General features: G+C 53.3%; 6 protein-coding genes across 6 annotated transcripts; 3 read left to right on the forward strand and 3 right to left on the reverse strand.

The window, feature by feature from the left end:
- On the forward strand, positions 1-1312 carry SDH-1 (Sorbitol dehydrogenase; the record flags this gene model as incomplete). The annotated part of the gene is made up of 4 exons (XM_037327635.1): positions 1-57; positions 113-483; positions 549-954; positions 1010-1312. 4 exons carry the CDS (start codon positions 1-3, stop codon positions 1310-1312), a joined length of 1137 nt encoding a protein of 378 aa, XP_037173828.1.
- Positions 1313-1809: 497 nt separating this feature from the next.
- gar1-0 (D-galacturonate reductase) lies at positions 1810-3072 on the reverse strand (the record flags this gene model as incomplete). Its single annotated transcript, XM_037327636.1, has 6 exons — positions 1810-2006; positions 2069-2315; positions 2380-2513; positions 2597-2624; positions 2683-2957; positions 3015-3072. The coding sequence occupies 6 exons, from the start codon at positions 3070-3072 to the stop codon at positions 1810-1812; spliced, it is 939 nt and encodes a 312-aa protein (XP_037173829.1).
- Positions 3073-4379: 1307 nt separating this feature from the next.
- sed5 (Integral membrane protein sed5) lies at positions 4380-5695 on the reverse strand (the record flags this gene model as incomplete). The annotated part of the gene is made up of 7 exons (XM_037327637.1): positions 4380-4404; positions 4460-4491; positions 4547-4596; positions 4654-4759; positions 4825-5058; positions 5122-5396; positions 5458-5695. 7 exons carry the CDS (start codon positions 5693-5695, stop codon positions 4380-4382), a joined length of 960 nt encoding a protein of 319 aa, XP_037173830.1.
- A 2019-nt stretch (positions 5696-7714) lies between these two features.
- CGCA056_v012394 (uncharacterized protein) lies at positions 7715-12917 on the forward strand (the record flags this gene model as incomplete). Its single annotated transcript, XM_037327638.1, has 4 exons — positions 7715-7767; positions 7835-11069; positions 11564-12853; positions 12903-12917. 4 exons carry the CDS (start codon positions 7715-7717, stop codon positions 12915-12917), a joined length of 4593 nt encoding a protein of 1530 aa, XP_037174550.1.
- A 3506-nt stretch (positions 12918-16423) lies between these two features.
- Positions 16424-16936, forward strand: CGCA056_v012395 (uncharacterized protein; the record flags this gene model as incomplete). Its single annotated transcript, XM_037327639.1, has 1 exon — positions 16424-16936. One exon carries the CDS (start codon positions 16424-16426, stop codon positions 16934-16936), a length of 513 nt encoding a protein of 170 aa, XP_037173831.1.
- A 321-nt stretch (positions 16937-17257) lies between these two features.
- On the reverse strand, positions 17258-17764 carry CGCA056_v012396 (uncharacterized protein; the record flags this gene model as incomplete). Its single annotated transcript, XM_037327640.1, has 1 exon — positions 17258-17764. The coding sequence occupies one exon, from the start codon at positions 17762-17764 to the stop codon at positions 17258-17260; it is 507 nt and encodes a 168-aa protein (XP_037173832.1).
- Between the last annotated feature and the right edge of the window lie 3956 nt (positions 17765-21720).

The following is a 21720-nucleotide window of genomic DNA, read 5'->3' on the forward strand; positions in this document are numbered from 1 at the left end:
ATGTCCAGCGTTCAAGTCCAGACCTCCGTGCTCCACGGCGCGAGGGATCTCAAGATTGTCAGACATCCCCGTCTCAGCTGACAATCGACATTCTGAAGGCTAATTGGCGCAGGAAGAAAGAGCTCTGCCTGCTCTTGCAGCTGGCGAGGTCCAAGTCGCTGTCAAGGCTACGGGACTCTGCGGTTCCGACTTGCACTACTACAACCACTTCCGCAACGGCGACATTCTCGTCAAGGAGCCCCTTACTCTTGGCCACGAATCTAGCGGTATCGTTACTGCTGTCGCCTCTGATGTCACAAATCTTGCCGTCGGAGATCACGTTGCGCTCGAGGTCGGCCAGCCATGTGAGGCCTGTGACCTGTGTGCCGTTGGGCGATACAACATCTGCAAGGGCATGAAGTTCCGCAGCTCTGCCAAGGCCTTCCCTCACGCTCAGGGAACTCTTCAGGAGCTCGTCAACCACCCTGCCAAGTGGTGCCATAAGTAAGATATAAAACCCGTGACATTGAAAGGTCTAGAGGGCTACATGCTAACACGAGACGGCGCAGGCTCCCGCAAGAAGTTTCCCTCGAGTTCGGTGCTCTTGCCGAACCTCTCTCTGTTGCCATGCACGCCCGGGACCGAGGCAACCTCCCTAGCGGGTCGACCGTCCTTGTCTTCGGCGCCGGTGCTGTTGGTCTATTGTGTGCCGCCGTCAGCAAGGCTGATCAGCAGAAGGTCGTTATTGCCGATATCCAAGAGGACCGCGTCAAGTTTGCCCTTGACAACGGCTTCGCCGATGCTGGCATTGTCGTTCCGGCCAAGCGCCCTCAAACGATCGAGGACAAGCTGGCCTACGCCCAGGACGTCGCAGGGTTGGTAAAGGCCGCCAAGATCAACGGAAACGAGGTTGGCGAAGTCAACGCGACTTACGAGTGCACGGGTGTCGAGACCTGCATGCAAACATCCATCTATGTGAGCATCCTCAGTCTAGGTCACACAGCTTTTCAGCGCTAACCCATGTATGCAGGCCACTCGTCCCGGTGGAAAGATCCTCATTATCGGCATGGGCACCCCAATCCAGACTCTTCCCATTTCCGCCGCCGCTCTGCGTGAGGTTGACTTTGTGGGCGTCTTCCGCTACGCCAACACATACCCCAAGGCCATCAACCTGATTGCGACGAAGCCAAAGGGTCTGCCGGCGTTGGAGAAGCTGTTTACACACCGTTATAAGGGACTGGGCACCATCAATGATGCGTTTGACATGGCGGCCAAGGTGAAGGATGAAAGCGGCAACTTGGTATTGAAGGTTCTTGTGGATACATCTAATTAGAGACTGAAATAAAAGTATAGTTTTGGATTTGCGTATTGCACTTGATAGCATTCACAAGGGCGAGTGAATAACCTCATTAATCACACAAGTTAAGCAATCACCATTGCCTGTGGGAAAGTGATTGCCGTAACAGAGGTCTATGCTGATGGCTTGGTAGAGACCGCGAAATTTTCCCATATTTGTGCGGCTACATTTCGTGCGTACTAAATTATCACTATTGAAGACGGAAGTAGAAGTAGTAAAATAATACCAACGACGACAGCGCGATGGTAAGGTAGAGTGTATTACTACAGAAAAAGAAGTCCTAGCTCAAGAAAAATAGGCGGTCTCGCTTGGTATCATGTGGTAACCCAGACTGTGACTTGACGCCATCGCGAATTTCTGCGCGCGCAATTTCTTAGAACTTTCGACGTCACAGTCTCTGTGTGTTTATTGTTCCAGTTTGCGCTCTCAATTATTCTATTCATTTATTTCATATGCAAACTGTGGGCATTATCCTAAGACTTGTCGGGGAATCCAAAGTCAATGCCAAATGGCGGGTAGACGTAACGCTTCAACTCCTTCTTGGCCGTAAGATCATCCGAGTAGGCGCGAAGCTCCTTCATGTCCTCGTCGTCGAGCTTGACAATTTCGAGGTTGGCCTTGATACGGGCGGGGGTGACGGATTTGGCGATAACAGTGCTGCCACGGGCGACTAAACAGAACAGAAATATTAGCAGACTGGATTAAAAGCGGGAGCTGGACTCGTGGGCATACCGTGGTAGCTGAGGAGAACTGTGGAGGCGCTGACGCCGCGCTTCTCGGCAATCTTCACAACGGGAGCCGCGCTCATAAGAGGCCCGCCGGTAGAGCCGAGCGGGCTGTAAGCCATGATGTGGATGCCCTTGTCCTTGCAAAAGTCGACGATCTCCTGCTGGGGAAGGCTGGGGTGGTTCTCGATCTGATTGACGGCAGGGACGACCTTGGCATGGGGGAGAAGTTCCTCGAGGTATCTCACGCTGTACTGTATGGTTTGTCAGTACATTGAACCATGGGCCTCTTGTCAGGCCGTGGGCAAACAAACTCACGTTGCAGACACCAATGGAGCGAACCTTGCCGGTATCAAGGAGCTTCTCCATGGACTTCCAGGTGTCGACGTGGGAGAAGTCGCGGAGGATGTCACGGCTGCCATCGGGCTTGGTGGGGAACCTGTCGTGGTTTCCTGTGAGGCGCTCATGTTAGTTGGTCAATAGCTCCGGAAACTTCGTCAACGATTCGTCGACGAGGCTGAGAAAACGAACATACCCTCGGGGTTCATGGCAACGGGCCAATGCTGCGCATCCTGTCAGTTTCAACGCAACCAAGGCATTATACAGGTGGCGGCAACCTACAACAAGGAAGAGGTCAACGTAGTCGAGACCCAGGCTCTTCAAGCTCTTCTCAAGGCCAAGCTTAACTCTCTCGTCGCTGGTGGTGTAGGTGGCCCACAGCTTGGTGACAACGTAGATGTCCTCACGTTTGACGCCATTGGCAAAAGCCTCCTTGAGGCCCTGGCCAACCTCGTCCTCGTTGGCGTAGCAGTAGGCACCATCGATAGCCTTGTAGCCGATCTTAAGAGAGTATGAGACGGCCTCCTTGACCTCACCGGGAGCAGATTGCCATGTGCCTTGAGGGGTCTACATCAGCCATTGAGTAGGAGGACGAAGAGGTTTGCATGTCTTACCCAGAGCGACGGCGGGGATCTCGTGTCCCGAGTTGAGCTTGAACGTCTGCGCAGCCATGGTGAGCGTTCGGAAGGCCGATGGGTATCGAGGTTAACCAAAATGATCGTGGTTCGAAAGGCGGGGGCGGGGTAGTTTGTGTATGGTATTTCTAGTGCGGGAGAGGAGCAGAGTCAATGGGAGGAGGAGGGGTTTAAGACGTCACTCACACAGCCCGGGAAAAGGCGTGGACTCTCGGTATATATATCGTCTGCAACCCGAAATGGAAATAAATGTAATCAGGGTTCTGCGTCGCGGTGCTTGACCACAGCCGGGTAAATACTCGATAAACAGGAGAGCTATCTCTCACCACACGCCCCTCCCTCTGCATCATCTCCTCGCAGCCAAGGTGCCCGTGAAGGGGCCGCGATTTGCATGTCACACTCGGGCTAGGATGCTACGGCCACCGGGTCTAGCTACTCTGGCAGCTGTATCTGGGGTGTGGACTTCCCCGGTTTGTCCAACTTTGTGCTGTTCCCCTCGTCTCCAGTGGGCCATGGGAGTTCCATTCATGGATAATTCGTTAGTCAACGAGGGTATGCCTCGGGCAGTTTTGGGCCGAGTCATGAAGACAGGACCCGCTATTTGGCTTGGTTTTACTATGCAGTACATACCTCACCTGGTGAGTGCAACTGACTGTGCAACTGTGACACTGTGGGCGATGTCGTGGTCCGTGAGGTGGTTGTTAAGCCCGCGGGGCGGCGGCCGATTTCCGGCGGGTCTCGTTGATAGTTGCCTTTTTTTTTTTTTTTTTTTTTTTTTTTTTTTTTTTTTTTTTTGCTGCCTCTCTGCGGTAGGTGCTGGCTTCCGCTTGAGGCCCTCCACCTAGTGCGGGAAAACATTCCGGGACCAACCCCGAGCCCACGCCTCTTCGCACCGGCTGCCTGAGCACAGTGTGGATGCCATGAACCAGCAAACCAACAAGTGTGAAATGTACTCTGTACCTGTACCCTGCCATTCATCTGGAGGTGCAGCCTGTCCTCGACGGGAACCCACCCCGACGATGATCCCAACCACATGTATTCAGCAATCTTTGGCTGGCCAAGGCGTCTACATAAATGCATGGAGCACCCCAAACGCATAGAGGGGGTGCTAACACACCGCAGATGCCAGCTTTTACTATTCGCCGAAGTTAACCTCTTTCGTGATTAATAGATCTAATATGCAAGGAAGAAGCTCTATAGCTGCGCCGCGCCGTCGTCCCATGGTCAATGTCAATGTCCACATCAATGTCATCGTACAATTAGCGGTATCCCTATCCGCTGTGGTGTTACAGAAGCCAATGCTCTTTCAACTTAACTCCCCAAACCGCCGTCAATAATTGCCTCTCAGCCGGCAATGAGCACCCAAAGCCTATTCATTGGTCAGCTAATCTGCAAATTATGGCGTAACGAGGCCGATGGCTTACAGAAAGAAGATCATGAGAACGCCGAACATTTTCTGGACACCATGTCAGCAAGATCGACGAAACCGACCAGCGGACAGAGTCACATACGGCAATCAACCACCTGTTGCTTGAAACACGGCCCCAATACTTGAGAAGCTCTACAGTTCGAGTTAGATTCCGCACAAACGGATTAGTCTGTGGGCATTATCGCCTACCTCGTTGCGCCCCTTGAACGTTGTCGACCACGTCTTCCGTGTTGGCATCGATGCGCTGGATCATCTCGCTCTGCTCCGACACCATGGTTGCCAGTTGTCCGAATATCTGCACGAGAGGGTTAGTCTATGATGCTCGGTTGTACGACGCCCCATGGGGGTGTGCCGGCTTACAGATCCAAGCTCGGCAATCGTGGATTCAATACTCTCAATAGCCGCGCCTCTCTCCTGGATATATGTGTTTTGCGGTTGCGCCTCCTCCATCAGGAGCAGCTGCTGATCCCCTGGGGGGTTCAGCGAAAGGAGGTCGGCTCCAGGTGAGGGTGTTCCTCGTTGCGGCGTGCCATACAAGGGCGATGCCGATTGCTGTAGCGGCGGCTGCGCATGCTGCGAAACGCTCGAAATAAACTAAAGACGCATTCATTCGTTAGATCCGGCGTCAATCGTACTGGAGGCAAAGGATCAACGCACGTTATCTGTCCGTGATCTGGACGCCTGGATGTTCTTCGTTCTCTCTTCCAAAACATCCTTGAAGTTGGCGGAAACGTCTGTCAGCTTGCCCTGAAGCATGAAAACAACGTTCTTGTTGTGCTCTCCTTCCTGATCAGCCTTCGGGTGCTGCTGTCGGGTGAGGACCTGCAAGTTGCCAATCTGCTGGTTGAGGGAGCTCAGATCTTGCTTGATGATGTAGGTAAGTTCGTTGATCTCCACCGGCCGGTCATCGAACAGCGTCCTGCGTCGCGCCACTGCGATAGTGAGAGTTAGTACGAAATCTGAACGGAGAATTCAAGGGAAATAGGTGCGTACACGTTGCTAGCTTTTCAAGCTTGCCCATAGTGGCAGAAATTCCCCTCCCGATTTGCGCCGCCTGTCGCGCAAACTCGGATCGCCTCGGCCTGGAGTCGCCATCGGCGACAGCCTTCTGGGAGTCGGTCAAAAGCGATCGTTGCTGAGCACCAAGTTTGCTCGAGGCTTTGCGACGCTGCGCTTGCGCGAGAACCGACTGGAACTCGGAAGTTCGGTCCTGTATCGAAGCGACTGCCATCGTAGCTTCTATTTGGTCAAGAAGGAGGGGTTCGGACGGGGGCGACCAGCGCTTCGGAATCGGTGAAGATCTTTGTGCAAGATAGATTTTTGCCGTGTCGATGCTCGATACAGGGCCCGAGGTGGATAGGAGTTCAGGGGTGGGAGATTGGCAGGTCGATTCGAGGGCGGTTCGGGCACAGCGGGTGAGTCTCTAATGGCGGACAGCGCTGTTGGGCAGGTAGTTGTACAAGAAAACGAGGCAAGACGGTGCGATGGGATGCGATGCAACACGAGACGCGCGACGAGGCCAGTTGTCGCGACTTGGTCTAAGCGGATATCTCGACGTAGGTTGTGCGGAATACAGGTTGGCCGTAGTTGTCGTCTGTCAGACTTGGAAATTCAGAGTCCGGAGCGTCAGTCTGCTGCAGTCGGAGTGACGGGGCCAGGGTGTCCGATCCAACCGCCAACGTGGTTTTTTGTTTCGGAACAGAGGCTGGTCTGCAGAGCGCAATTAGAGCGCGCGGCGCACGTGTGGCTCGTACCTTACAGCGTTCCATTGTTTGGCGTTGGACCTTCGCCTTCGGCGTCCTTTTAGCGCCTCCTTTGGTACCTATCCTACACTAGGTAGGTAGGGACGAATTGATAGGTAAACTTTCTCCAAGTATTACGCACGCACCGCCACATCTAAAAATGGCTGCACGGACCGAGGTAATCCACATTGTGAGATGAACCGCCATCCATGACACCATGCAGCTGGGTACGATGAGAATTCAAGAGCAATCGTGAATGGTGTAGAACCAACTTGCTTACGCCGTACGATGCGTGAAATGAGGCAGTCCGCTTAGTGTGTACAGCAGGCAGCATCGCGGTACCGTGCTGAGATGCAAGTTCGCAAATGAATGTATGCAACGGCTGCGCACCTTTTCTGCTACTTACTACCTTATCTGTGAAAAATGGTGTTGATAGCTTACTAGAGTGCCATGGGTATTCCATGCCACGGAAATACAATGCCAGCCCGCCGTGAGCTACTATGTACAGACGGGACGGGAGTAGACTCTGTCCGCCCCCGTTTGCCGTCCAGTCTGAGCAGATACCTTAGCATGCATAGCCGCGCTTCCGCCCTCACCCATCACAGATCACGCACACAGATGGGCGGACAGGCACCACCGCAATGCCATGCCACAATGCCTCGCTCACCCCTCGTGATTCTTCGCTGCGTTGCATTCCGCCGTCTGCCTGCCTGCGTTGCAAGTGGATGGGGCGTCCTCGGACTGCCATTGGAAAGACACCCAGGCTGATCCCCTCTTTTTGAGCACGGCCAACGGCTCCATCCCGAGTATTCGTCCACTACAGATTCGCTGCAGAGTGACATCGAGTCATACTGGCACAGGGATATGACAAGTACACCACGCCAATACGGATTGCGAAAATATGCAGCCCAGCCCAGCCCAGCCCAGCCCAGTCCAGCTGAGAGGCCAACTGGCGGCGTCCGCACTCTGCGCTGCGTTGCGCTGCCTTACGTTCCCCAATGGCTTGACGGGGAATAATCGTAGGCTGGTAAGGTGAGAGTAATAAGCTAAGGTCCGCTCCAAGCCACCTCCCCAACAAGCCCCAAGTTATCATCCGTCTTGGGTCTAATCGTACTTCTCCAGCAAAAGTTGCGGCCGGTCAGACTGGCGAACTGCACCAACAACATCCACCGAGCCCCGACCCATTCAAGGTAGTGAAGCGACTGTCCAGTCTTGTCTGGACTCGGATCTCTGCCGTCTTCTTGCTGGCCTGCCCCGAGGCTCGTCAACTTGTCCTGCTGTCATTCAATCAAATCAGCGTCGGCCATCCCAATCCGAGGCTGTAGACCATCTCCATTCCCAGTCTCACCCGATCAGTGCCCCATCGAGTGAACCACCGATCGCAGCCGTGCGCCTAACGGTTTTCACTCCCGAGTCGCCTCGCTGCCTCGGATCAACCGTCACCAGACAGGCTTTTGGCAGAGATATGTGGCGATTGACGCTCTTGTCGCGACTACTTTGACGACGCGATGAGCGGCCCGTACAACTATGGCTTCAGGCCTCCTCATGGACAATCGCCTCTGTAAGTTCTCTCCAGCCATGTACTTCTCAAGGCATAGATGCAGGTGCTAATCTCAGTAACCCTCCAGAAGCCCCGAGACGCCGACGAGTGCATACAAGACCAATTTGGGCAGGAAGAAAACTAAGAAATGGGTTGAGGCCAAGGCACAGAACTACGACGGCGATGACTGGGGTAACGACTTTGACGACGAGGAGCCCGAAGAACCGATTCCTGTCCCACCTCTCAAGCCTGCCTCTCGTCAACCGAGTCCTAGCCAGGCAACAACTGCGAATCTACCGTCGAACCTACCGTCACACCAGCCACCTGCGCCTCAATCCGCGGGACTGCCAACGATGCGACCGCCGGAGCCGGCCTTGAACGAGTCGGGATTGTCCACCAGCCCTCGGGCCACGGCAGGCCTACCGCCTTTGCAAATCCAGACTCCGTCATCACCCGCGCCTGCGCCTGCGCCTGCGCGCTCCGAACCGCAAAATGTTCAACCTCCGATTGTTTCGGGGCCGTCCTCCATGGACAGTGTTTCTGACAAGGGCCCTTATGAGCAGTTCGTGTCGCCGCAATCTGCTCATACTGGCCCAACACCGGAGCCCTCTCTCGTTCGGAACGAACAATCGCAAAGTGTGATACCTCCGAATGGCGGCCGACGAACTTCACCAGCGCCGGCGCAACCGCAATCCGCCCGATTCCCACCTCGCAAGAGCAGTATGGGCCAACATGACAGTGATCGCCTTCCTAGTTCTCGGTCAAGCTCCACTCATCCTCCACAGGTCGAGCAGCACTCGGGATCTCCTTCCGATATCATATCGCCTGGCGCGTCCTCGACTTCGAAGCCGTCTTTTGTTCGACCCTCGGATATCTATCGCCGCGTCGACAGTGAGAAGGATAGGGAACGAGGTTCCATGGACTCGGGACGACCCAGTCTGGATAGCAGCGGCGGCTTCAAGACCGACCGCTCGCTTTCTCCCGCCAAGCCATCCCCTGCTGACACTGGAAGTGGCGAACAAGTGGGTGGCAGCAGTTTGGGAAAGCCCGAAGGAGCAGATGCAATCCAAGGCAATCTGCGACCGACCCTAGCGCCTGTTGCAGAGGGGAAGAGCGAATACGGCTTCGACAACGTGCTTATGCGACCTCAAAACCATGCCCAAAATCAGACAATGCCCCCAAGTTCTGAAAGTCCCAACCTGGGCATTCCAGCGCCCGCGCCTGAACCTCAGATTGAACGTCCTAGTGAGGAAGAAGTTGCTCAACAACGCCGCTACTCGTCCAGTCCGCGTTTGCCAGACCTGGCTCGCATGTCTCTGTTCGGGGACGATTTCTTTTCTAACCCCGGTAAATTTGCCGACGATGCACCCCCAATGCCTGCGTTGACGCCACAACTTCAAGCAGCAGCGGCGGCGTCAGCACCACAACATGTTGGAAATCCGCCGGCTGCTCCTGTTGCATTATCGACCGGGAGCTCAACACCCCAACGAGCCGACTCCCCTCGAGTGTCTGAGCAAATCCTAAAGGATTCAACTCCGCCGGCAGAGGTTCCTCGAAATCAAGAAAACGTAGATCCCGCCAAATCGGATCTGGCATCTCTGCCATCGCGGCCCTCTCTTCCTGGCGGCTGGGTCACTGAAACTAGATCAGTCACTGACGAGCAGACGCCGCCTGCTGTTGCAGAGAAGAAGACCCTGGGCGTTGATCCTGGCGAAGTTTCCCCGGTCTCCGACAACGAGCAAGACGAAATCCCAGGCAGCGGTGTCACAATTATGAAGGGTGTGGCGTCGATGGCGATACCCATCCCTAATGCATCGGGGCAACCAATGCCTGCCTCAAGCCAAGCCAGTGAGGAAAGCCACTCGGCCGACGCTCCCGTTGATCCCCTGGCTCCGTTGAATGCCGGGCACTCGGATCCTTCTTCATCGCGCTTCGTAGCACCTGAGAAATTGCAACGCGAATCTACTATGAGCACAGTCACTTCACCGTCCCCTGTCAAAGAGAGCGACAAGCTACGGGAGGAAATCATGCGGAGCCTCAGTCCAGTCCGGCCTACAAGTGACTTCGATAGCTTTAACGGCAATCGAGCGGGACAGTCAGAGGAGGATACCGGCCCTCGCGAGAGCACATACCTGCACGGTGTCTATGATGATTATTGGACTGCAGGCGATGATAAGCCTGATGTACCAGAGCTCACGGCGAAGCAGCCAGAGCTGGATGTTCACTCTGTCGCAAAACAGAATGTCTCCGATGTGCCTCCTCTGAGCCCTCGCAAGGAGAATGCAGGAACGCCTCCGACACTTGGTCGACGATTTTCCTGGGAAGCGGAATCGCAACAAGTCACGCCGGGCCCGGGTGATTCCCAAGAGAAACCCGTGTCAGACTCCCAGCCACAAGCTGCCCCTGTGGCGCCTGTCAGCTCAAGCTCACCTGCCCTTGGACACGAACAGTCTCCGGCATTGTCGTCTGAAGAGACAAGGGACGCTGAGCAAACCCAGCCATCCACCAGCACTATGGACGAGACGCATATTGCAGTGCCAACAACTTCAGGCACGATGTCACACCAAGTGTCGCAGGTCAGCTCGGTGCCGAGAGAGCGGCTGGACTCAGAGAATATTGAGCCTCCGTCGCCCGTGTCAGCCGTGACTGATAAGAACCACGCCTCGGCCGCCCCTCCCCGACGCCTGTCCCTCGCGGAAGAAAAGTCAATGGTTCGGGTTTCGTCCAATCCCGTGTCCCCCAGCCCACCGCCGGGCGAACACCCGGCGCTGGCTCGATCTTCGGAAGCGACATCGCCTCCGCCTGCCGAGCCGTCGCAAGACCAGCCAGCCGCACCTCTTAAGATCATTAACTTCAAGGAGATCATGGAGATTCAAAACGCATCGGAGAGAATCAATAAGTACAACGAGACTAGAGCGCAATTTGCATCAATGGATTCGGGATTAAACAATTGGCTCGTCAACCTCAAGTCTCAGCATCCCGAGCACGCCAATGCGACGGCGTCATTCGCGGCCAACGTTTCAAACGTTGGCCAACCATCAACATCACCAACAGCGTCCCAGCCAAATTCTCAACAGCCCTACTATCAGCAGTATCTCAACGCTAGCTCGACCAATGTCAGCACAGTAGCAGCCACAGCAACATCGTCGGGTCGTCCTCCCGCAGGCAGCGTATCCATGGGGTCCCATTCGCCTGGGAGCGATTTCAAGCATTCGAGTGGTCAAGTCGGGGCAAAGGGCAAGGGACTGTTGCTGGCGGCGGGTAAGGCGGGTAAAGGTTTATTGAGCAAGGGCAAGAACAAACTCCGTGGCACTGGGGACAAGGTATTTCTTTAACATTCCTCTCAATTGGGGCCGTCAATTCACAGGGCATGCCTTTTTTTTTCCCCCTCTAGCCGTCGGGATGGTCTAAAGGGGCTCGGTTCCCGTCTCTTCCCATTTGCTGTTTGTCTTCTCTCCTTCTATTCCCCCCTGGTACTCGCTCATGAGCCATGTGTCTCCCTTTCTGACCAGGATGACGGGACTGTATGAATTAAGGAATGCTACGACTCTTCATTTTTGCACGATCATGTAACCCCTGTGGTGCCCTCGGACATTTAAGACTCCACGTGGCATTTTGTGGTGATCATCTCTAATTGCTTGTTCTCCCACAGCGCGACTCTTCCCCCCCACCGGTCCAACCCCAGTCCAAGGCCAAACCAGAGCGGCGTACGTCATGGGGCATTAGTCTCGGAACCCGTTCATCACCCCGTGCGGCCAGTCATGCGCATTCAGCATCGTTCTCGGGATCACTATCTGGCCCAGCTCCTGGTCCACAGACCATCCCGGAACATCCGGCATCTCAAACTCCACCGCCTCAACTACCCCAGACATCACGTATCTCCCCATTCGACGCCTTGACTCAGGAAAAACAGGCCTCGGCTTGGGCCCCACCCCGGCCTCAGACCCCTAAGCATCCCGCCGGTGTTCGCCGGGATAGCGAGTCCGAGCCCGTCTCGCCCGTCTCGGACACCCAGTCCATGTCGGCCCCTAACCATCACGACAACGCCGACGATGGAGATGCCTTCGTTAACGGCACCGGCGATCTTCAGGTTCCAAGACCTATTGGCAAGACCCAACCGTCGTGGGATCCCTTTACAGGCACACCCTTGGTTGAAGAGGAAGGCTTTGAAATGGGGCAATCCAGGGATCCGAGTCCCCATGTTCAGCATGCGCCTCATGCTGCCCCCGCTGCGCAATTCCACAACGCTTCGACAACGAAGAACGCCAGAAGTGACGATGACCGGGTCGTCGTATCGCCGCAGTCAGCTCCATCTGAGCAAGTTTATGTTTTGTCCCCCGAGTCGCCACAATTGGTGCGTTCATTCCAACCCACGGAGTCTAGTAGAGAGATCTTTGACAACGAAGATGAATCGGATATTGCTGCTGGCGATACTGCATCTTCAGATGCGCAACAGGCGTCACAGCAGGACCAAGACCATTTGCATCGCAACACTCAACATCAAGTACTCCAGCAGGAGCTGGATCAAAAGACTCAGCAACAGAACCAACTCCAGACTCGTCAGCAGCTTCCGTCGCAACAACAGTCGGTATCACCTCAGCGCCAATCTTCCTTCGTCGGCCTTCCACCCATCAGGCGGAGTTCTACATTCGGTATCAATCTCACCAAAAGAGCAAAGAAACGTTTCTCTCTTGAAGAGGACGACGATGTTGACGGTCAGGTTATCGTGTCTTCTCCGGTTTCCACGGTTACCACAAGCCAGGACGTGATCGATGCCAACGCTGCATCACTTCATCAACATGTAGGTCGGGATGCGTCTACTCGGTTCGCACAACCTGCCCGAATCGAGACCGGGCTTTCAGCATCGCGCAAAGATAGTGCCATGTCCCACCAAGTCATCTCAGCCACATCTACCCAGGCGGCAACACTCGCCACAGAGAGCACTGGGGTTGCATGGGGCGATGATGAGAAGAGGGCTTTAGATCCCCGGCATTCCTTCAGACCTGGCGGTTCTACTCCTCAACCTATCGATACAAAGCTTGCAATGCAACAAGCAGGACGAACTGGCGGTGGCCCACCACTCGGCATGCGCTCACAACAGGGCGTGGTATCTCCGACTATAGGGGGCAACCCCATTCAACACTTACCGCCGCAAGGTCCCTGGAAATTAGAAGAATCTCACCTGTCGGAGCCTCTTTTGCCTGCGAGTCGTAATCGTCTGTCTGGTAGTCCAGCCTCCTCACACCAGCCGTTTTATGGATTCGATAAAGAGACTGGGGTGCCCTCACCAGCAGTCCCGCGGCAAGAAACGCAACTACCACCTCGACAAAAGTTCTCTGAGGTGCCTCCGTCATCGGCACAGCGATATCCAGGTCTATTTACACCTCCGCCTCAAGGCCAACCCAACCTAGTGTCCCCGGTTGGGCCCCGTAGCTCTTACGATTTAGGACACCAGTTCTTCCCCCGGGATAGTTCTTCGATACAGAGAACCCATACGGCAGACTCTGAAGTAAGTAGTGTGGAGCCATCAGGAGACGATGAGCGGGGCAGGAAAAGACGGAGCTCAGGTTTCTTCAAAGAAATTGGTGAACGCTTCTCACGGCCCTCTTCAAGAGAAAGGCAGAGTTTCAAGGAAGACGAGGTAGACCATGTCGATCACCCTGCTGATGATACAGAAAGGACTAGAGATCCTGTGCCGAATATGGCTGCTGGGGAAACCCAAAGCGGGCGGCAGAAGCGGCGGTCCAGCCTGTTCCTCAATTTAAGAGGCTCTAAACCGTCGGACACTGGATCTCAACAAGGACAGGAGGGCGAAGTGGTCACGCCGTCCCCAAAAGCCAGTCCTATCCCTGCCTCTGCCCAATTCCAGCCACCGGTTGCGCCTGCAGAGCGAAAGCGTTCTTGGCTTGGTTCAGCTGCTAACGATTCATCTGCCGCGCTACCAACATTGTCGCGTTCATCGACTTCGACCGCTGGCAATGATCAAGCTGGCGGTCACAAAGCACCTCCGAAGAAACGTTTCTCTGGTTTCGCAGGCAAGGTGTTCAACCGCTCCAGCCAACAGGAGCTTCAGCCACCTCAGAAGCCGGGGACCTCCCATTCACTGGCATCGTCTTTTCAAAGTCATCACTCCGGAGCACCTGCTACTCAACTTGATGTGTCTTCATCGCACGTCGCCGCTGGGAGAGAGCGCAGCAATACGACAGGATCCGGGCCCTTTGGTTTACTTCAAAGTACGCACTTGCAGACTGTTGGTGAAGAGGATCGCGGGAGAAGAAGTTCGGCCGGAAATCTCCTTTCTGGTATATTTGGTCATCGGTCATCGAGAAACCAAGAAGCCCAACAACCAGTTCAAGCTATTTCTCATCAAAAAGACCATGTTCCTGCGCAGCCGAGGATGCTCCAGCCCGCACAGCAGCATCAACCTTCGAACCCAGGATCAAACCATTACATGGGTCTGTCACCTACGGTAAACCAGCAATTTGGCCCAGATCAGCAACAGTCATCTCCCCAGGGCTCGACGGCTCATCCAGGACGAAGTCTTGAGACTCAGCAACAAACAACACTGTCCCGGTCAGCCCATTCAATTACAATAGGCCCCCAACCTTCCCAGATTGTATCTCCCGTCTTAAATGCACACCAGAATCATGATGCTGCCATTGTGGAAAAGCGGCACGCATCTGGTACCATTACTGGAAGGAGAGCCGAACCTGACGCCTCTAATCGGGGCGTACTGGATACCGCACAGTCTCGGACAGTTCCTGGTACATACTCCATGTCAGATCCCTCTGCGCAGCAGCCACCTGCGCAATTGTATGTTGGACAGGACCAAGCCGACAGCTCTCATGATCCAACCTTCTCTAACCCTCAAGCTCATGCACTTGGAATACAGGGGCTAGATGCTGGTCAACAAAATCTAGAACCCGCTTCGTCGCCGAGAGGCCCACTAGACGCGATAGCATCGTCATCCAACGGAGTAGTGCATGCGCCGGATACGCTGCAGCGGTTGTCCATCTCAGCTTCACCGCCGCCCCTGCCTGTCTCCCAACGGCAGCCGTTGGTCTCTGTTGCACCATCAACAACGCGTAAAGCGCCATTTTCTGATCGACACCAAGCCCAAACAGTTGAAACTGGTTCTCTAGACATAGGTCAGAACGATGAAATATCTCAACAGGCTCCGTCGTCTGTGCCTCATATGATGCAGCAACAGGCTCCTGGACTCGGGTATGGAAGTATGGAGCAACTTTCTCAAGCAAACAAGCTCCAGACCCAGCGTTCCTCGTTGCCGCTGTTCTCTGACCAGAGCCAGCAGCCCGCTGCACAAGGCTTGGATGATGAGGGTCAACATAGCTCAGTATCGAAGTGGTTCAAGAACAGGACCTCTGCCCAAGCCGCCCAACTTTCATCTCATCCAGGCCATCTGAAAGGGTCCACGACAAAGTCTCTATTCAGCGCCTTTAAGAGATCGTCGAAGCAACCTGAGGCCCGACCCCCCCAACAACAACAGTCGCAGCAAATGCCACCGCCTGACAGGGGCTTGCACGCACAGCCTTTTCAAACGAGACCTGGGCAGACATTGACGCCACCACCTGGGCCTCTGAATCAACGCAACCCTCACCCAATGCAAGGGCCGCTTGCTCACCAGCAACAACGTCATCCATCGCCAGCGGCATCTTTTGGACAAAGAGCCCCCCCGCAACACAGCATGTCTAGCGCAAGCTCTGAGATATCTCAAGGCACAGGGCGAGTCCTACAATACCATAGACCGTCACGCGATCCTATCATGACTAGGGCTGTTCCCGCCAGTCTCGGTCCGACTCCAGGCATGCCACAACCTCAGCCATACCAAGAGCCTCAATACGACCAAGTCCCCATTCCTCGTGGATACGAAGCCGTTCACGGAGAAGGGCATGTAGCACCATCTCCGTATGACATCGGACGCCCATCACCCCCCGCTCAGTATCCTCATCATCAAATGCAGCCAGTACAGCAAAGTTATGCACAGCCGCCAGTTGCACATAGGTACCCATCCGAAGTATCCATGTACAACCAGTCGCAGGCTTTGGCGCCCAAAGACCAGCCGCAAGCTCCTAGTCAATGCACGGCGTCCTATCAAGCTGATCGCCGAGTGAGCACCACCTCCTACCAATCCACAGTGTCACATGCAAGCTACGGAGCACAACCTGGCTTAAATAGCACCCATCATGGTGTGCCGGAATACAACCAGCAACTCCAACCTCAACAACAAGAAGATCCAAGGGTGCACCAGTCCAGCCAGGACATGCAATCCTACCATACGGCAAATCTTGGACAAAACCCCTCTGTCTATGCACAAGGTCACCCGCAATTGCACGCACATTCTAGCCGGGCCGACGCCCATGGGAATAATCATACAAAGCCCAGTACCATGTTACAAGTACAGCAACCTTCTCATGGAGACGCTCGTGCAGACTTTGCTGTCCGACAATCAGTGGACTCCCCGCAAATCCAGCCCTCGCATGGTGGAGGTTTTCAACCTCCAGGTATCGACAATCCACATACAAACCAATCGCGTCTGAATACATTCGCCGAGCAGTCATCTCCCAGCCCGCCGCAGACACAGATATCGGTGCCAGGTCTTGCTGTTGACGTAGCCAGTCCCGCCAGAAAGCGCTCACACGGCGCCTCGATAGACATGATGAACATATCAGACGCGGGAGTTGCAGATGACCAGCCTGTAGGCGCAGGTACACGCCTAAGCGTCAACATCCAGAAGGTCAACCAGGACACATCTGATTCCGATATATACGACGCAACTCCTCGTCTGCTGTCTGGTCCGCTTCCTCCACCTGCAAAACCCATCACTGCGACGAGCACTGGACAAAGCCAAGTCAGCGAAAGTTCGGCAGACGAGGCACCACGCAATGCTACCCATAGGAATGGCAATTCCAATGGTGCCGGCGTCACAGCTGTCGTCCGAGGCAGAAGCACAAGAGCCGAGTTGGAGGATACTGAGGACGAACGCATGAGAACGATGCGACTCGAAGCACAGGAAGAAAAGATTCTCGTTGACCCCTACGAAGAGAAGCAGTCCTCGGGAAACAAGTACAGGAAGGAAGATGATCCTGAGGCGCCTCAAATGAGCGCAACGAGCTATCCGGGACAAGAATGGAATCCTTACGGCATTGGCGGCTACGAAGAATGGGACTGAATGGCTGAAACCCAAATTTTACACATCTAATATTGGTGTTTTTTGACACATCTGGGTATACAGAACCACAAAGATTTGGCACGAAAAGCGTAATATCGGGTAGCGCAATGTCGTTTTTTGTTTGGCTACAAGCGGATAGATTTATACCCCAAATACCCAGAACAGACGGACAGTTTCACACTGTAAATTTCAATGGCAAACTTTATTCTTAACCTCGTTATGTCACGGGCTCCTGCGACACGGCCCGATGTGTTGTTGTCTACTTCGAGTGCCTGGCAGAGATCCATCCTCAGTCTTCTTCTCCGTTATCCTCATGTTCGCTCAGTACTTCGTAGCAGCATCGTACGTCGGCGGAAGCGATTCACGCTTCTCCTTATCGAGTCGCGAAACATCTGTGACACCAGAGGCGTAACGAGGGGGCAGAGTAGTGGTGGACTCCCTTCTCACGTCGAACTTGGTGTCGCTCCTAACGGAGTCTCGCCATCTACTGAAAGGGCCTGACATGAAGGACACGCGGCCGACGTCTCTCCGGGGAGGTTGCGGAGGTTGTTGAGGCTGAGAAGGCTGGGGGCCTTGAGGAGAGGCTGCCTTCTCGACGTCTCGCGGGATCGTCACATCCCGAGGGTTGAGGGGTTGTAGCTGCGAAGGGTCTCCATCTCGGTAGTTGCGTGGCGTGTCTCTCCAGCGACCAAAAGGTCCGCCCATGAACGGAGGACGGAACGGCGGACCTGCACCTGGGCCGAAGCCTCTTCCGCATCGCCCGCCACCGGCGGCACGTTGTTCAAGCCAGGCGGCACGGGCCTCGCGGCGTCTTTTGCAGCCACACATTTCTGTTATCGATATTGTTACCTGGGGTTGGATGCGTGACGGAAATCGTTTGCTTTTTTTTTTCTTTCCGTGAAATGATGCGGAGTTCTTGGAAGCATTCAAAACGGACCGTGGCGCGCCAGGTTTGCGGAAGGATTCGACGGCGTCTTATACTCAAGTCGTCCTTGACAGATGCGCACGGTTGTAGCTATGACGACGATTGGAAAGCGCCAGCTGAGGAGGCAGTTGTGGCGGACTGCGAATACGGTCACATATGACACGCCGAGAGACTTCAGATGAAGCCGCCGAGGGCCATCCGCACGTGGCTACGCTGCGTCCAGCTTCCATTCACAGAAGTGACCGCGCAATAAGTGCGGGGAACATGATTTGCCCCGCTGGCTATGTTGGTGACGGCAGTGTTGTCCATGACCACAGCCACCTATGCCGTCCTGGGGGCAGCTAGGTGTCGGACGTTGGAGGCGAAAGTGCGAACGGCTTGCCGGGGTTACCTTCGCACTCGCTTCGACGTCGCGTTTAGGGACTGAATGCGGTAAGCAGAGTTTACTATGTAGGCATCGCCCGGGGCGATCCCGAGGGCCCACTCGTACTGCCGGCTCAGGTGGAGGTGGATGCGGCGCCGCCTCATAGCTGAGCAGAGATGTAAGATAATTGGATTCGACGGCCACTTTCATGGGGGCTCCATTTTGTTGTTTTCGACAGCGTGCGGTGCTTGTTCTTATGCTTCTATTCACCAAATACGGCTTGATGAGATAGTCTCTATGATAATAAATACGCAGTCGTAGTGACAAATGGGCCGCTTAATAACCGCACCTCCTCCCACGTCTCCGAGATGAGGCTTTTCGTGATAATCATCTTAAGATTTATATCTAATTTTTGACGTTTTTGATGCTCTTTGCCTTCCACTCAATTCAATGCCCACTACATCTGACACCGCAGTCTTCATGTCTTCAAGGCTTATCGCTGCCGCCGCTGTTGGGGTGTATCTATTCTCATCCACAGCTTTGAACAGATACAGATCAGTTGTCAGTAAGCCTTGAAACCTGAAAGTAGGCATACCGAGTTCCTAATGCCGCATGTGCAAGGCCGTGGTATTGGGGCTCTTGTTATTACATGTACGGATCAACATATTCCGAATGCTCCGTACTAGCCTGCGGATACTATCTTTGAACGACCCAATGAAGGCAATGTTGCACAATATACTTCTATTGGACGTCTATCTGTAGCATGTGACGCTCTAGGCCCCATAGACATGCTGCTATATTCAGTATGGCTTCCGCTTCGTTATTAAACTGTTAACTGCACATTTAGCTTCGCAAACGCAAATCACATGAAGCACAAGAATCGGTCGGCTCGTGTACTTACCTGAAATATCTGCAACGCCTCTAGCATCGACTCTGCGTGGCTTTTGATGAGCTTTTAGCATCTCAGGCATGTTTCTGTCAATGTACTCGGGAAAGGTTTGGTCCACATTAACATGTCTGAAGCTTCTTAAGGCGACGTGTCTAGGACCTTAAGGCTGTTTACCATCCATATAAAACAACATAGTGGCTTAGAACGTAGACAAGATAGAAGGCGCAATGCCTGTATAGGCTGCAAGTTTAGTTGCGTTGCTAATCTAAAGTAGATATGTGCGTAGTTAGAGGTATAAAGCACTATATGTGATAATAGAGTTATATAGTAATAGGGAGACTCTATTTATTTGATAAGGTATACTCACTCACTAGCTATGTAGTATGAGAATATTTGTCTCTTCGTCTGGAGTTGGAAACCCTAAAAAACAACCCAAAAACTACAAAAAAGCAAACACATATACCACCGGGCATTCGCCGGTCGTCTCTGACCCGACTACTACTCCAGCCCTCAAAGACCTTAGCTATGGCCGCCCAGCTTCATGAGGTTGAGGTATACCACCATCTCCAACAGACGACAAAGGTCCTAAGCTACAGAACACAGTTCACACACACTAAACCAGTCAGCCCTACTGTGATATCAGCACACCCAGATAGCTAAGCGACACACTCCACCACCACCATTGCTGCCTAGCCCCCAGTTTCTGTTTTCAACTGCTTGCTCCTTTTTTAACATTTTGCTTTTTGAAAAGTTGATCATGTTGAGTATTCTAATTATGATGAAGCAGTTGCTCCTTGCCACCCTAAGCTTTTCCTCATACTATTGGCTTACCGCACTGGAGGATCCTGGGCCATCGGCAAGCTCTGCCTTCCGTTCGGCGCTTTATCCCATGGTGTGCTAGATGGCGTCAGTGCCAAGGTGTGGGGGGGGGGGGGGAGCTGCAAAGGGTTGGTAGGAGCAATGTTGCAACTCGTACTTCCTTTCTCGAATGAGAATCCTCAGATGAGGAAGGAAGGTTTCCTGTTCTTTTCTAGCTGCATCTACGTGTCTTTTATTTACTGTATACCTTAATGTCTTACTCTAGTGCCGAGCATGGCCGGGAGCACCACATGTGAAGGACACATGTGAAGGGCTCAGCCGTAACAGAAACAAATCAGACGTTAATCCAACTTATTACCGTTTATATCCGCGAACGAAAAAATGTCTAAAAAGAGTTGAATTAGAGATATAACTGGAGTACGTATGTATTGACGCTATGTAGCACCCGATAGGGGATACCCCTAGGCGTTGGGTGTGCTAGGCGGTTAGTGGCACGAACCACCGCCTTACAGATGGTGCCAGCCGCAACATCCAACCGTAGACTAACACGCTAACTCTTATTGTGCACCTTTTGACCCCGCCGTCTGTTGGGCGGCTCCTTCCGGAAAGCAGGTCAAATTTTCCACGTCGACGACTTCTGCAAAGGCCGAGAGACGAAACTTCTCTAGTTTCAAGGGAGAATGTGAAGGGCCCAGCCCGCGTCTATTCGAACGATTTCGATACGGTTCTCGGCGATCTCTTGTCGTGATCAGTGGTTATGAATATCGACATGGCGCAGCCTCGTTTGCAGCTGAATAATCTCTTCTCTGACTAAACGGAATGTTTGTGTGTTGTCGCACTGAATAACGACTCGTGGTGGGTCGTGAGGGTGGTCGACCGCGTAGGACAGGCTGCCGTGGGTAGGCAAGTTGACCCGCAAGGCAGTTATTTGCCAGCTTGAAATAGCCCTTCCTTTGCGGCCTGCGCGAGGGCTAATAGCTCAGTCTAAGTTAATGAAGTGGTGACAGTGGCCTGTTTATTCGCCCTCCACACAACCATCCCTCCGAATAGCCTCATTGCAAAGGCTGGGGTTCAATCAATAGAGTTATCTGCAAGACTGGCGTCTGATGCGACCTCAAGGCCGTCAGCTACGTCGTCGCTTATCCCATATTCCAGGCAAAGCTCCAGTGTCTTAAGCAAGTAGACGATAGCACGATCGTCAGCGTTCTAGTGTTTTAAGCTCGGGTTTTAATTGAATCTGATAAGCCTACTAATCGCAAAAGCGACGTCAGGCCTGGTCATAACCGAGGCGTAGAGTAGAGATCCAATCTTTCATTAGTGTTAGCGGATCTCGCGCAGCGGAGCCTGTTCGTCCTATAGGACGAGTTCTTCTTGCGCTAGAGGCATATTATATCGCAACTTGACAACCTTAACGTGGTCTAGTAATTGTTTCGCTAACTTATTAATAAAGACTAACTGCAAGAGCGATATTTGCTTATTCTTGCAATCTTATAGGATCTTAATACCTAGAAACTAATAGAGGTCTTTACTACTTTTAAAGTAGTACTTCTTCTAGAGATATATAATTAGTAAGATTATAAAGTCTTATTTAGAAGGAAAGTAAAGTAGAATATAGTTATCTATATAGAAGAAGAATGAAACCTTACTATTATGCTAATAGTAATTCTCTCTAGGTACTTATTTAAAATAACTTATTATAAGCTTAATTTTAAAGTATTATTATAATAAAGGAGGGAATTTCTATAGCTTATAGAAAGCTTTATGTAGTTTAAAAACCTTTTATAGTT

The sequence above is a fragment of the Colletotrichum aenigma genome (genome assembly GCF_013390185.1).
Source record: "Colletotrichum aenigma strain Cg56 chromosome Unknown KSG_Cg56_contig08, whole genome shotgun sequence".
NCBI lineage: Eukaryota > Fungi > Ascomycota > Sordariomycetes > Glomerellales > Glomerellaceae > Colletotrichum > Colletotrichum aenigma.